This window comes from Epinephelus moara, chromosome 2, assembly GCF_006386435.1.
Source record: "Epinephelus moara isolate mb chromosome 2, YSFRI_EMoa_1.0, whole genome shotgun sequence".
NCBI classification, from domain to species: Eukaryota; Metazoa; Chordata; class Actinopteri; order Perciformes; family Serranidae; genus Epinephelus; species Epinephelus moara.
Window position 1 is genome coordinate 1,541,919 of NC_065507.1, and position 12,947 is coordinate 1,554,865.

At 39.6% G+C, this 12,947-nt stretch overlaps 1 protein-coding gene and 1 pseudogene across 1 annotated transcript; both read right to left on the reverse strand.

Moving 5' to 3' along the window:
- Positions 1-3,331: 3,331 nt before the first annotated feature.
- Positions 3,332-4,261, reverse strand: LOC126400727 (olfactory receptor 5F1-like). The gene has a single exon (XM_050061647.1). It carries the CDS (start codon positions 4,259-4,261, stop codon positions 3,332-3,334), a length of 930 nt encoding a protein of 309 aa, XP_049917604.1.
- Positions 4,262-9,370: 5,109 nt separating this feature from the next.
- Positions 9,371-10,310, reverse strand: LOC126400735 (olfactory receptor 6N1-like; annotated as a pseudogene).
- Between the last annotated feature and the right edge of the window lie 2,637 nt (positions 10,311-12,947).

Consider the following 12,947-nt stretch of genomic DNA (forward strand, 5'->3'; position numbering starts at 1 on the left):
TGCCTCCCGGACCGTAACAGGAAGATGATTCCACAGGAGAGGAGCCTGATAGCTGAAGGCTCTGGCTCCTGATCTACTTTTGGAGACTTTAGGGACCACGAGTAACCCTGCGTTCTCAATGCACCTTTTGTAGCATATAGCACTGTTAACAACAACAGAGTGAAATGTGTATGTTTCTATCCTGTCTTGTATAATATGAATGTACATTATGTAAATTGGTAAATACAGTTGTAATCATATACCATATCAGCGATTGTAAAATACTCTTTAATCTTTGGATTTATGGAAACGTTTCAAGTATTTTTAAGCCAAAAGACTCAAGTCCAAGTATAGTCATGAATTATTTGTGTTACAGTCCAAGTTAAGTCCATCCATTTATTCATTGTCTGTAACGACTAATGCTGCTGAGGTCACAAGGGGGGTGGAGCCTATCCCAGGTGACATTGGGCAAGAGGTGGAGTTCACCCTGGACAAGTCACCAGACTATCACAGGACTGACACATAGAGACAGACAACCATTCACACTCACATTCACACCTACGGACAATTTAGAGCAGGGGTGTCAAACATACGGCCTCCTCCAGACTGGCCCCGCCAAAGGGTTCAATCTGGCCCACTGGATGACTAGGCTAAGTACAAAGTTTTAAGGGCCAGGTTAAGAAGTGATTAGCTGCTTCAGAGGCCTCTCCACCCCAATTACAATATACTTCTCTGGGAAAAAACTCTCAAATAGTTACAGATATTAAACAATGTGCAAAATATTGTCAGTCAGCAAGAATCTTTATTAAAATTCCTTCTTAAAACAATATAAGTGGAGCTGTATTACTAAAAAAACATGTAGTGACTGAGAGGTATAACTGAATGTGGGAAAACTGAGACATATTATTGAAACTGCACCTATTTTTCTGAAGACTTCTCAGGTTGTTCATCTGTTTTATGAAATGGTGAACATTCACAGAATGTATTTGTGCTTCTTTACATGAACAAAAAAATGGAAACTGGTGTTATTTGCAGGTTATTTTTTAATGTTTTTATCGGTCCAGCCCACTTGTGATCAGCTGGTTGGATGTGGCCCATGAACTAAAATGAGTTTGACACCCCTGATTTAGAGTCATTAATTAACCTGCATCTCTTTGGATTGTGGGAGGAAACTGGAGCACCTGGAGGAAACCCACGCTGACACAGGGAGAACATGTCAGAGCACCTGGAGGAAACCCATGTTGACCACACCACATATATGTTAATGTCCGCCTCCTCTGTTCACTGAGTTTTTCCTACTGACTAAAATATGAGCCTGTACACATCTACTGTGGACAAGGGTGCAACTTAACACTTTCCCTCCTACTGACAAGATTTTCTGTCATTCATGACACAATGCTCCCCGCCATTGATGGGATATTCCGGCAATCCGTGTTTTCACTGCTTTAAGATAGGGGGCACTGTTACACATCTCGTGAAATAGAACAGCACTGCCGTGTCCAAAAATAAATGAAGAAGAAAATCCGCTGGAAACCGGAGGAAGATGTTGCAGCTTGTAAACTGCACGATGGAAAAGTTTACGGTTGCACAAGCCGTGGAGATGTTGATGGACTCGGACTCTGACACTTCCTGTTTTGATCAACATTCTGAATGTGATTTGGATGAAGAAACAAACGAGTTTGGTGGGACGAAACAGGATCTCCATGACAACCACAGAGGAGACGGAGACAACAGAACACTGAACGATCACTAAACGTGACAATGTGTTCAGCTATACTTTGAAGAGAATTTTATCATTATTATTATTATTATTATATTATATTATATTTTCATTTATACAATGCAAACTTAGATAAGAAAATACAAAAAATGTAAATGTGAATCGATTTTGTTCTAGAAAATTACTTTTTGACAAAAATGCATTTTTCTCAGCTTTTTGTCTGAAAAGGATAAATAAAATGGTTTTTTGTTTATAAAAACAGGAGGACTGTTCTTTATTTTGATGTATATACTGTTCACATAATTATAGAACAAATTATTCTGTGGGTCTTGAAATATTAGTGAAGATGATCAAAAAGGCCGACGGTGGCTGGCAACTTAAAAATAATACTCTGGCAGGAAAGTGTAAATACACCTAATATTATATTTTTGTTTCTGCTTTTTACATGTTATTGTCATTCTTTTTTCATAAGTTATTTCCTACTCGGATCAGCTCTGTACTCTGCAAAGATTATGTCTTAAACATGTCTGCCCTTTCTCGAAGAGGAACCCTTCCTCTACAGTTATTACTGAAGTCAGATGAAAACGTGATGGGACAACAACGAAAGTTAAGGGGGCAGGATGATTGTATGACTGCAAAGACAAACCCTTTTCTTTTTTCCTAAACCCAGCAATGTGTGTTTGTTGTTTAAGGGAAAAAATAAAAATAAATAATGGTGGTCGGTGTGAGAGTGTGTTGGTTTGTTACATCAATACGTACCGCTCTGTGAGGACACTTGTTCTTGTGACTTTTCCAGAAATAAAAAGTAGCATCTACTCAAATGTTGTGCTGAAGTACCATTAAGAGATAATTGTACCAAAATCATAAGAGGCTATAATGTTGAGTGAATTAATTTTATTTTTCATAACAATAACAAAATGCACAGTTCTACATTAGAATACTTCAAAGGTCTGATTAAATTAAAGCTGATAAGTAAACCTGTTCAGCGACTTGGCAACAGCTTATACCAACCATCTTTAATAAATGATTAATTAATAGTTCATTGAATTTTAGGTGGGGTATTTTACTGTAAATAAACAAATTGAGCAGATATTTACAACACTTTGTAAATGGTTAATATTTGGTTTGGAAACTGTCTAGAAGTATTATTTTCGACAGCTATAACAAAAATCATAACACCTTGTTTGATGATTAATAAATACTGTGCAATACATCTGTAAACATTATCTGGGTGGTTATTATAAAGCTGCGGTGGTTGTAGCTGCACTATGGAGTGTTTACTAACCATCTCATAAGGTTTATAACAGCCATCCAAAATATAGTTTATGGACTCTTTACAAACCATTTTTTATCCTTTACAAGGTGTTACAAATATCCAATCCATTTATCAGCATATCTATACAAATCATCTGATCATCACTAACAAATACTGAATATAGTATATTAAAAGTTTTGCAATATGGACAATAAAAAACTGTTAACATAGATAATAACATTACTTATAATGACTGAACACTATCAATTATTACTTTATTGTTTTTTAACAGAAAAATATGGACTAACTTCAGTTTAATTAACTATTCATTTTTATCATTTGTTAATGATGGTTTTGAGAAATTGTTACAGACAACATTAATATCCTATATTTGACAACAGACTTTTACCTGTTTCACGGATCTTGGACATGTTCAAGCCATACAGTACAGGGTTGAACAGTGGCGGGCATGTAAGGAAGTATAAGGATAAAAATATTCGCATCATGTTGGGCACACTGCTCATATTAAACCTGCTCTGTATTAATTCAAAGCAAGTACCAACAGAAAAGTTAAAGAGGGAAATGAGGTGAGGTGTGCAGGTACTGACAGCTTTCTGTCTGGTCTGTTTAGAACCAGAAAAACAAACTAAAAGAATCTTCATGTACGTGTAAAGTATGAAAATTAAAGCCCCAAAGATTGTGCCAAAACATGCAAGGAGCCCATAAGCATTAACTACAACAGTATCTGAGCATGCCAGCTTGACAACAGAGTGGCTATCACAGTAAACTTTGTAGATGATGTTCCCACACAGCTGGGAATCAGAATTCAAATATGTATAGACAACACATGCAAGCAAAGGATATAACCATATTAAAGCTATAAGAGTGGCGATCTTGTTATGAGTCATCTGTGTGTTATACTGCAGAGGATAACAGATAGCAAGATATCTGTCATAAGACATTATGGCTAAGTTTAAATATTCAACAGCTCCATATGTGTACAAACTGAAAATCTGCAGGAAACAACAGGAAGTAGAGACAGTGTGAATGTCAGAGAGGATCTGAAGCAGCAGCAATGGAAACAACCCTGTACTACCATACAGTTCATTTACAAACAGGCTGCACAGAAACATGTACATAGGTTCATGTAAGCTTCTGTTCACACAGATAACCACAATCAGCAGGAGGTTGGCACTAACAATGAAAATATATAAAGACAAAACGATAATAAAATACAAGTACTTCAAAGCTCCAGTGTCAAAATAGGCAGCAAGTGTGAAATATGAAACCTGTGTAAAGTTAATCATGATCCCTCTTTAGGTTCACAACAACTCCTCTGTACACACCAAGCATTACTTAGCTTTTGTTATAGATTTGTAAAAATTTAACTAGCTTCAGCTTTGAATTGTTTGGCACGATTTTCAACTTAAACATAAAGCACACATGAACAGAGGTCAGTGCAGTAATGCTAAACAGATTCATCATCATGGAAACTATTGTAAAAAACATCACTAAATGGACCATTTTAGTCACAGCAATATCCTGGTTAAAATGTACAAAACAAAGTCAGAATCATCGTGTGAATGTGATTATTCACCTGCTGCCCCTTTGTACTGTAACTGTGAGAGCCTCTAACTAAGCTCAAACCCTGATTCAACGTCTTATCAAAACTTTTAAAGACAGAGAACACCCACAGCAGCAGCGTGACCTCACATCAAAAGGTCCCAGTGATCCTCAAGTTTTTTTTTTTATGTCAGAAAAAAATAAAAGAAGAAAAGTTTGTAGCCTGCTCTTTGTAATTTCTAACCCTAACCTCAAAGATTGATACTGATCATTTCAATTCCCTAAAAGAACAATTTTCAGTCAATTGTGATTCCTTCTTTCAGAAGTTACTGAATACTGGATTGTTGCAATAGTTGCTTCATTCCCAAAGTGGTAGACTCCACCAGTATAAAACAATTCAGAACCATCTCACTGCTGACTGTGGTTGGATTAAATCTTCACAAGTGATTTTTTTGCCGACTTGCGTGAGTCTGAAGAAGAATAAAAAAACAAGACTTCAAAGCTGACACAGTGTAGCTTACAGTAGCCTGCAGCTGCATCTTTGCAGTGGAAGAGGCACAGTCCTGAAAGTCAGTCAACAAATCAATCAATCAGTCCAATTTGTCATTTTACTATACATCTGTTTGCATTCACTAGACCACAGATGATTTGTCATTTGTTAAGATCTAAACTTGACATGTGGAGGCTTTTCTTCTGGGTCTGTGGTCTGAAATGGCGGCTGAGACAACATGATCTTTGTTCATCAAACAAAGGACAGCCATTTGGCACTCAACTCCACAGGATGCCTCATTGTCACACCTCAGTGAGAGTCCTGCCCATGGACCCAGTTTTTAAACTCGACTGGGTGTTACCGTCACAGTGACCTGTGACCCTGTGATGTCACCAGGCCAACAGACCTCAGCTTCTTGGTTTGGTATGAACTTTTTTTGCCCCTGAATCACTGAAGGGGGCTCTTGCTCCTAGATCTCAACAGACACAGAACCTGAAGACCAGAGAAGTTAGTGTGCCAAACACAAGGTTTGCAACCAACTTTTCAACAAGAAGAGCCAAGTCGAGTTGGCACAAGACTTCTAACTCTGCAAGTATACTCAGATCTGCGCCTTTGGATCAAAGACACAAGGACTGAATCTGGAACAACATTTCTTTCCAGCCTTCAACTGCCAGCTAACAAAAGCAACACGCCACAGCATCTCTTTTTCATTTAATTTTTTTAAATTTAATTTTTAATTTTCTATACTTTATTAATTAAATTCAATTCAATTCAATTTTTTCACTCCGTTGTCATTAACACACAGGTCTGAAATACACGCACATGCACAAAGTGGAGAGATGTCAGAGTGAGGGGGCTGCCTTGGTCAGGCGCTCCGAGCAGTTGGGGGGTTCGGTGCCTTGCTCAAGGGCACTTCGGCAGTGCCCAGGAGGTGAACTGGCACCTCTCCAACCACCAGTCAATGCTCCGTGTTTGGTCTGGATGGGGACTTCAACCGGAGATGGTAACCACGTGTGTGTGTGTTACTGAAGGGAAAAAAAAGTCAAATTGTGGTGTTGTACCAATGTAGTGCTTTTATTTTGAAAGAGACTGTATGCAAACTGTACATTTCCTGTGAAAACAGAAGTGTATTTTGAAAACAGACAATGCATGTAACAGGCTGAAGTTGACACGGCGTCCCAGAACGTCAACAACCAACACACCCAGGGTACCTTGGACGTCATATGTGGACGTGTCCATGACCAAACGTGGACATGTGACGAGGTCGCAGTGAGGATGAGTTGCTATGACAGGCTGTCTGTATCCCCTCCACACTGTTCCTCATAGAGCAGTGAAGGACAAGACGGGCAGCTGTGTTTTGAACAAGCTGAATTTTATTAAGCTCTTGTTTCGAGGCACTAGACCAGATCCCTGGACAGATGTCCAGGTGTGATAAACCTAAAGACTGTACTACTTGTTTAATTGTCATCTCTGTTAAAAAATAAAAATAAAAGTAAGCACACTTTCTGATAACTGAGATGCCTCTACTCATTTTAGCAACCATGTTATTAATGTGAGCTGACCATGAAAGTGTTCCTTCAAGTGTGACACCCAACAATTTGGCCTCCTTAACCTGCTCAATAGCCACTCCATGCAAAGACATGCACAGCTCTTGACGTGTCCATAAAGTATACCTGGAGCACAAAATCAGACCCTTTGTTTTTGAGATGTTCAACTTTAGCCTGTTTTCAGAAATCCATTTAAAAACCCACCTCAACTTGGCATTTTTTGCAGATACACACTTTGTTGTATCATCCGTGTAACCATGCATGCATTTTTTAAGAAATCTGTCATATCAATTGTGAAGATTGAATAAGGGAGCGGTCCTAGGCAGCTGCCCTGGGGAACTCCACATTGTAATGTTTTAATGTCTGACAGGGCAACATTAAAAAAACAAACTGCTGTCTATTGAATAAATAACTTTTCATCCAATTTACCGCTGAAGTTTTGAATCCATATGCAGATAGCTTTAGAAGCAGTAGATCATGATCTATAAGTACAGTACCCATGATTCATTTTTTGTAAATCTGTTATTTGTTACGGTCTGATTTTTTAGACTGGTGTCGAAACTGTGTCATCTGGGAATATCTGACCCCATCTGCCGCTGGATCAAAGATTTTTTGACAGACCGCCCCCAGAGGGCGAGAGTGGGACCCCATGTCTCCCCAGCCATCGGCCTCACACCGGCTCCCCTCAGGGCTGTGTGCTGAGCCCCTTATTATACACACTCTACACACATGACTGTACCGCCATACACCCCAGCAACAGCATTATAAAGTTTGCTGACGATACCACCGTGATGGGACTCATTTCAGGAGGGGACGAGTCTGTGTACTGGGGTGAGGTGGAGCAGCTCTCTGTATGGTGCAAAGCGAACAACCTAATCCTCAACACTAACAAGACAAAAGAAATCGTGAAAGACTTCAGGAGGAAGACAACACCCATCCGGCCCCTGTTCATTGGCAGGGAGTGTGTGGAGAGGGTCCCCAACATCCGGTACCTAGCCGTGCACATCGAGGACCACCTGACCTGGAGCACCAACACCAGAGCCACCATCAAAAAGGCACAGCAGAGACTCTTTTTTCTGAGGATTCTGAAAAACAACGACCTCAATCAGAAACTGCTTGTGTCCTTCTACAAATGCTCCATTCAGAGCATTCTTACATACTGCATCGGCGTGTGGTTTTCCAGCTGCACAGCAGCAGACAGAAAAACGCTGCAGAGAGTCGTCGCCTCAGCCCAGAGCATCATCGGTTGCGATCTTCCTTTGCTGGAGGAACTGCACAGCTCTCACTGCCTCAGGAAGGCTCAACACATCCTCAGGGATTCAACCCACCCTGGAAACACACTTTTTAAACTGCTGCCCTCTGGCAGACGGTTCAGGACTCTGAGGTCAAGAACAAATAGACTGAGAAACAGCTTTTATGCAAGAGCCATAACTGCACTAAACACAGCTTGATTGACCAACTAACTGTAACACATAACACAAATTACAAATGTGCAGTAATAGAGTTGTTTTATTTATTGAATGTGAATACGGTGTGCTTGTTGATAGATATATTTTTTTCTACCTGTGTTTTTTTTGCTTTTCTGTATTTCTCTTTTAATGACCTTTTAATGACACCTAAGGGGGAGGATGGAAATCTCAATGTCTTTGTGCTTGTTGCAAAGACAATAAAGACATTCTATTCTATTCTATTCTATTCTATTCTATTCTATTCTATAACCAGTCATCTGTTAACTGCGTTAGAGCTGTACATGTTGAGTAACCCACCTTATAAGCATGCTGGAGTTCAGAGTAAATGTTATTTTCTGAAAAATTGTGCTGAATTTGTGTAAATACAAAACCCTCCATAAGTTTGCTCAGGACAGGCAAAATGTTTATCGGATGGCTGTTTGGTCCCGTACATTACTTTTTGCAATTTTTTGGTACTGGAGTAACCTTTGCAATTTTCCACATTTGTGGATAAACACCTTCATTCAGAGATAAATTAAAAACATGACATAGTGGCTTTGCAACAGTCCTAGCTGACAGCTGCAGTAATCTCCCATCCAGATTGTCATAGCCACACTTAAATGACAAGAAATGCTTTTCCATTTCTTCAGTGTTTACATTTGTAAAATTAAATACACACTTTCAACACATAAAACGCCACTTAATTAGTGACTGAGAAAGTTCACCATACCACCTGGTTTCTAATTATAGCCACTTCACTTATGAAGTGATTATTGAAAAAGTCAGCTATATGTTGAGGTTTGGTAATAAATTCTTCACTTGTTTTAATAAATGGGGGGTTTACTCACTTTATCTTTACTCATTACTTAATTTGGGTTCTCCATAACTTTTTACTATCACCCTTAATCTTCTCAATCTATGAATGATAAGATTGCTTCTTCTTTTGTTTATTAATTTTTGTGAATAGTAGGCGGGCCAATCAGCTGAGCTACCAGATGTAATGACAGCTTTTTTAGTTGGTCCCTCTCTTATACAGCTTCTTAGCTCTGAACCAATCCAAGTAGCTTTGATGGCTCTGACAGTTAGTTTCCTAACATGAACTGCTTGTCACAAACAGATAAAAACAAATGCATAAACAACTGTAATGCAGCCTCTGTATGAGTTATGTTAATGACATTATCCCCTTGTATTGTATTCATGTCTTCAATGAATGCATCTCTACAAAAGTTTCTATTAATTCTTTTGTAAATCACTTTTGTGCCAGTTTTAGGAACCTTCATTTTCCTCACCACAGCAACGATGTTGTGATCACTGTAGCCCACTGGTACTGATATAATCTTCAAATATTATAAGCTGTTACAGACAACATTAATATCCTATATTTGACAACAGACTTTTACCTGTTTCACGGATCTTGGACATGTTCAAGCCATACAGTACAGGGTTGAACAGTGGCGGGCACGTAAGGAAGTATAAGGATAAAAATATTCGCATCATGTTGGGCACACTGCTCATATTAAACCTGCTCTGTATTAATTCAAAGCAAGCACCAACAGAAAAGTTAAAGAGGGAAATGAGGTGAGGTGTGCAGGTACTGACAGCTTTCTGTCTGGTCTGTTTAGAACCAGAAAAACAAACTAAAAGAATCTTCATGTACGTGTAAAGTATGAAAATTAAAGCCCCAAAGATTGTGCCAAAAGATGCAAGGAGCCCATAAGCATTAACTACAACAGTATCTGAGCATGCCAGCTTGACAACAGAGTGGCTATCACAGTAAACTTTGTTTATGATGTTCCCACACAGCTGGGAATCAGAATTCAAATATATAATGAGAACACATGCAAGCAAAGGATATAACCATGTAAAAGCTATAAGAGTGGCGATCTTGTTATGAGTCATCTGTGTGTTATACTGCAGAGGATAACAGATAATAACAGATAGCAAGATATCTGTCATAAGACATTATGGCTAAGTTTAAATATTCAACAGCTCCATAAGTGTGCACACAATAAATCTGCAGGAAACAAGCTGAAGCAGAGACAGTGTGAATGTCAGAGAGGATCTGAAGCAGCAGCAATGGAAACAACCCTGCACTACCATACAGTTCATTTACAAACAGGCTGCACAGAAACATGTACATAGGTTCATGTAAGCTTCTGTTCACACAGATAACCACAATCAGCAGGAGGTTGGCACTAACAATGAAAATATATAAAGACAAAACGATAATAAAATACAAGTACTTCAAAGCTCCAGTGTCAAAATAGGCAGCAAGTGTGAAATATGAAACCTGTGTAAAGTTAATCATGATCCCTCTTTAGGTTCACAACAACTCCTCTGTACACACCAAGCATTACTTAGCTTTTGTTATAGATTTGTAAAAATTTAACTAGCTTCAGCTTTGAATTGTTTGGCACGATTTTCAACTTAAACATAAAGCACACATGAACAGAGGTCAGTGCAGTAATGCTAAACAGATTCATCATCATGGAAACTATTGTAAAAAACATCACTAAATGGACCATTTTAGTCACAGCAATATCCTGGTTAAAATGTACAAAACAAAGTCAGAATCATCGTGTGAATGTGATTATTCACCTGCTGCCCCTTTGTACTGTAACTGTGAGAGCCTCTAACTAAGCTCAAACCCTGATTCAACGTCTTATCAAAACTTTTAAAGACAGAGAACACCCACAGCAGCAGCGTGACCTCACATCAAAAGGTCCCAGTGATCCTCAAGTTTTTTTTTTTATGTCAGAAAAAAATAAAAGAAGAAAAGTTTGTAGCCTGCTCTTTGTAATTTCTAACCCTAACCTCAAAGATTGATACTGATCATTTCAATTCCCTAAAAGAACAATTTTCAGTCAATTGTGATTCCTTCTTTCAGAAGTTACTGAATACTGGATTGTTGCAATAGTTGCTTCATTCCCAAAGTGGTAGACTCCACCAGTATAAAACAATTCAGAACCATCTCACTGCTGACTGTGGTTGGATTAAATCTTCACAAGTGATTTTTTTGCCGACTTGCGTGAGTCTGAAGAAGAATAAAAAACCAAGACTTCAAAGCTGACACAGTGTAGCTGTATGTGCAAAAGATGTCTGACAGAAGTTACGGAATACAAGTTTTTAAAATAATATAGGACAGTGATTATAAGAAAAAACTAGTGAGAAACCTTTGAGACATGGTAACAGATCAACCTGGACTCACTCCGAAGTTGTCAAATATTGGTGCCTGGTCAGTGACCTCCGGTATCAGACGCCAACGAAAAAAGCTGTTTCATGTCAGAATGATACGTGGCCAGTCTTTGTTATTGTTATTGTGCCCAGGAGGATCCTGATCAGATGCCTGAACCACCTCAACTAACCCTTTTTGACACAAACGAGCAGCAGCTCTACTCCGAGTTCTCTCCGGATGTCTGACTCCTCCCCCTATCTTTAAGGCTGAGACCCTAAAGAAGAAATACATTTTGGCCTCTTGTATCTGTGACCTCATTCTTTCAGTCACTGCTCAGAGCTGATGACCATAGGTGAGGGTTGGGATGGAGATGAACCAGTAAATCAAAAGCTTTGCCTTCTAGCTTAGCTCCTCTTCACCACAACCGTCCGGCACAGCAACTGCATCACTGCAGATGCCGCACCAAAACGCCAATCCATCTCATTTTCTGGCAGAGAACCATGGCCTCAGAATTGGAGCTACTGACTCTCATCCCGACCATTTCACACTCGGCTGCTAACCTCCCCAGTGCACACTGGAGGTCACGGTGTGATGAAGCAAACAGAACCACATCATCTGCAAAAATCAGAGACTCAATTTTGAGGTCACTAAACCACACCTCTTCCTCCCCCCGGCGTGTGCCTTGAGATCCTGACCATGAAAATCACAAACAGAATCTGAGACAAGGGACAACCCTGGAGGAGAAACAAGACCCACTGAAAATGTGTTTGTGCCAAGTATTTGGACACAGCTCTCAAGGACCAGACGGGGGGGATGCAGTCGTAAGCCCCCTCGAAGTCTACAAAAAACATGTAGACTGGATGGGCAAACCCCCACGACCCCTCAAGCAGCCCTGCAAGGGTAAAGAGCTGGCTAAAAGAGGTTAAGAGCTACTGTTCCACGACCAGGACGGAATCAGCATTGCTCCTCCTGAATACAAGGTTCGACAGACGGTTGGAGCCCCCTTTCCAGCAACCTGGAACAAACTTTCGCAGGGAGGCTGACCAATGCCCTTGTAATTAGAGCAAACCCTCTAGTCCCCTTTTTTTAAAATGGGAACCACCACCCTGGTCTGCCACTCTACAGGCACTGTACCCAACTGTCACGTGACACTGAAAAGGTGTGTCAGCCCAGACAGCCTAACAAAGTGTGAGAAAGATATTGACATACTAAGACACAGCCGATGTAAACTTATACTGAACAGAGAAATCTTATGACACAGTTTCACTCTGGATGATGGCAGCAAGGCCTGTCATAATTTTGTTATCGACTCATTGTATGAAACATGGCCATGACCATGTTCATTTTGCTGACCTCCATATTGTCTGTTGTGTTTATGTGTGTGTTTGTTTACATAAGAACCACCGATCACCAACATTTTAGTCAGCATAATGTCAGAATAAACATCTAGCCCTCAGTAATGACTTTATGAGTTTTTGAAAACTTCTAACTATTAGAGACAAAATTCGTCACCTCGTGCCCTTGACTGGTACCAATCTGCCTTCAAATACAGGGACCCTAGACTCAGCTATGAGGCCTGATATATATATCAGGATTGCAGCAACAACTGACCTCAATGATTTCCTCTTCTAAATCATCATTTCTCTTAGACCCCGTCTCATCTAGGCTACTTAAAGAAGTTTTACCTTTAGTTAACACTAATTTATTTGAGGAATTTCAGTCAGGATTTAGAATAGTTATACACGTATGACTATTGTCACACATGTATAC

Coding starts and splice junctions, on each gene's coding strand:
- LOC126400727 (XM_050061647.1), bottom strand. CDS start 4,261: ATGATTAACTTTACACAGGTTTCATATTTCACACTTGCTGCCTATTTT.